The sequence below is a fragment of the Lathyrus oleraceus genome, chromosome 5 (assembly GCF_024323335.1).
Source record: "Lathyrus oleraceus cultivar Zhongwan6 chromosome 5, CAAS_Psat_ZW6_1.0, whole genome shotgun sequence".
In the NCBI taxonomy this organism is placed as follows: domain Eukaryota; kingdom Viridiplantae; phylum Streptophyta; class Magnoliopsida; order Fabales; family Fabaceae; genus Lathyrus; species Lathyrus oleraceus.
In genome coordinates this window covers 437328777-437330928 of record NC_066583.1, presented here as the reverse complement: position 1 = coordinate 437330928, position 2152 = coordinate 437328777, and the positions used below count along the sequence as shown (strand labels likewise).

The window sequence follows — 2152 nt, the reverse complement described above, 5'->3', positions numbered from 1 at the left end:
TAGGCATTGACGTCTTCTCATGAGGCTTCCAATGCAGGCGCCATAGGCCTTGATGACTCCTTGTGATGGAAAATGGATACGCCAGTTCATCTGACGTATCTGTTTTAAAATGTGGTTATTTTGGAATTTTTTTTTAAAAAATTGTTATTTTAAAATTTATGGTTATTTTAAATAAAAAAATCTACAAACCTATCAATTATTCAATAAAAAATATAATAAAAAAATATATTAAAGGTATACCGTAAAGTTTTACTTCCATCCATTTTTGTCTAGAGAAATATCTCTAAAGTTTTACTTCCATCCATTTTTGTCTAGAGAAATATCTCTATTATTTCCACTAAAACATACCAGTACTAGAAGTACTACACCCTTAAAAAGTTATTTGTCCTATCTTTTTGCCTTTAGCAAAACCAAATTTATTATTGATAAGAAAACAACTACAAAGAAACAAATCAAACAAAGGTATGGCAACTCTTCTTCACTCTTGTACAAAACTAACCAATCGCTGGATAAATTTCCTAGCACTCTCAGATTCTGGTTTCAACAAATGATAAACATGATTCTCATCTTTCTCTTCAAACAATTCCAATTTCCCATTCCACCCACTTTTCTTCACATTTTTCCAATACCAAACTCCTCTATCTCTTAACTTATCTTTTTCAGCAACACAGATAAGAATTCTAGAGCAACCAAGTTTTTCCAAGCTAGTTGCACCTTCTCCCAAAGGATTCACCAAAGGGTTATCAATTCCATGAGGTGAATTTGGGTAACACAAATGCCAAACTTGATGAAAAAGATTGTCCTGAGGCTCTATAATAGGTTCTGACCCAATTGGATAAGAGCTATGAAAATAAAGGTGAATCATAATAGCTCCTAATATTTTAATATCACAGGGTAATGATTCAGTTCCAGCTTGAATTGCAATTTTATGAGTAATGTTACCACCAGCACTGTCACCACCAATGAAAACCCTAGCGAAATCGCCATGTTCAATCAACCATGGCTCTGGATTGTTGAGGGTGTTATTGGAATGAGAAGATACCCATTTGAGTGCAGCCCAACAGTCATGGTAACATGCAGTGACAGGAAACTCAGGAGCAAGGCGATACTCGACCGACACAATGATAATATTTGCTTGTGATGCTAAGGTTTTCAAGTGTTCATGGTAGAGTTGAGAGAATGCGGATTCAAAGAGGAAAGCGCCGCCGTGAAAATAGACCAAGATTGGAAATTTGGAAGATGGGCTTGTGATTTTTGGAAGGTAAATTCTAGATGAAACTGCGGGGTTGTGTGGGATTACAATGTCTTTGGATGAATGTCCTGTTTTTGGGTCATTGAGAACTGGAGGAACAAATGGAGATTGTATTGGTCTTTCTATTGAACCGTCGCTAAAAATACTGATGAATGTTCCCATCTCGGTAATTATCTCTTTAGTGACGGTTTTGGGAATGGTGGGTGTTGTGGAAGCCATGATCAACTGAGGAAGAAAATATTGCTTGAAAGAAGTTGAGGATGTTATGTTTTTCTTTTGTGATGGTAAGTTGGAATTTATAAGATAAAGATTCATGCACTAGTGGGTAAAATTGTCATTTGATAATAAAAGTAACAATATTTGGTACATACTAAATAGACATTTATTATACTTTTACTTTATTTGCATATAAAAACGAGATATCTTTTTTCTGGTCATAAAAAATGAATTTTTATGTTGGATGATATATATATATATATATATATATATATATATATATATATATATATATATATATATATATATATATATATATATATATATATATATATATATATATATATATATATATATATATATATATATATATATATATATATATATATATATATATAATTTTAAGAGTTTAGTGGTGAATCTCAAATATATTAAATAATAAATTTTTTAAAATTATATATCTTAATTTAAGGTTAAAGATGGTGTAAAAAAATATTACAGATAGATCCAATTAAAATATTTTATATTACTAAATCATAACAGTATTTTAAAAATAAAAGTATGATGTAGCGGATACACGTCTCTTATTGATTGACTGTGTAAAAATATTTTATATTATCAATGCATATTTTTTTTTCTCATCTTAATTTATCTTTCAATATATTAAATATGATTTTAATGCAT

General features: G+C 30.0%; 1 protein-coding gene across 1 annotated transcript; it reads right to left on the bottom strand.

Annotated features, from left to right (window-relative positions):
* Positions 1-226: 226 nt before the first annotated feature.
* LOC127085300 (2-hydroxyisoflavanone dehydratase) lies at positions 227-1513 on the bottom strand. The gene has a single exon (XM_051025826.1). The coding sequence runs from the start codon at positions 1469-1471 to the stop codon at positions 479-481; it is 993 nt and encodes a 330-aa protein (XP_050881783.1). The 5' UTR covers positions 1472-1513; the 3' UTR covers positions 227-478.
* Between the last annotated feature and the right edge of the window lie 639 nt (positions 1514-2152).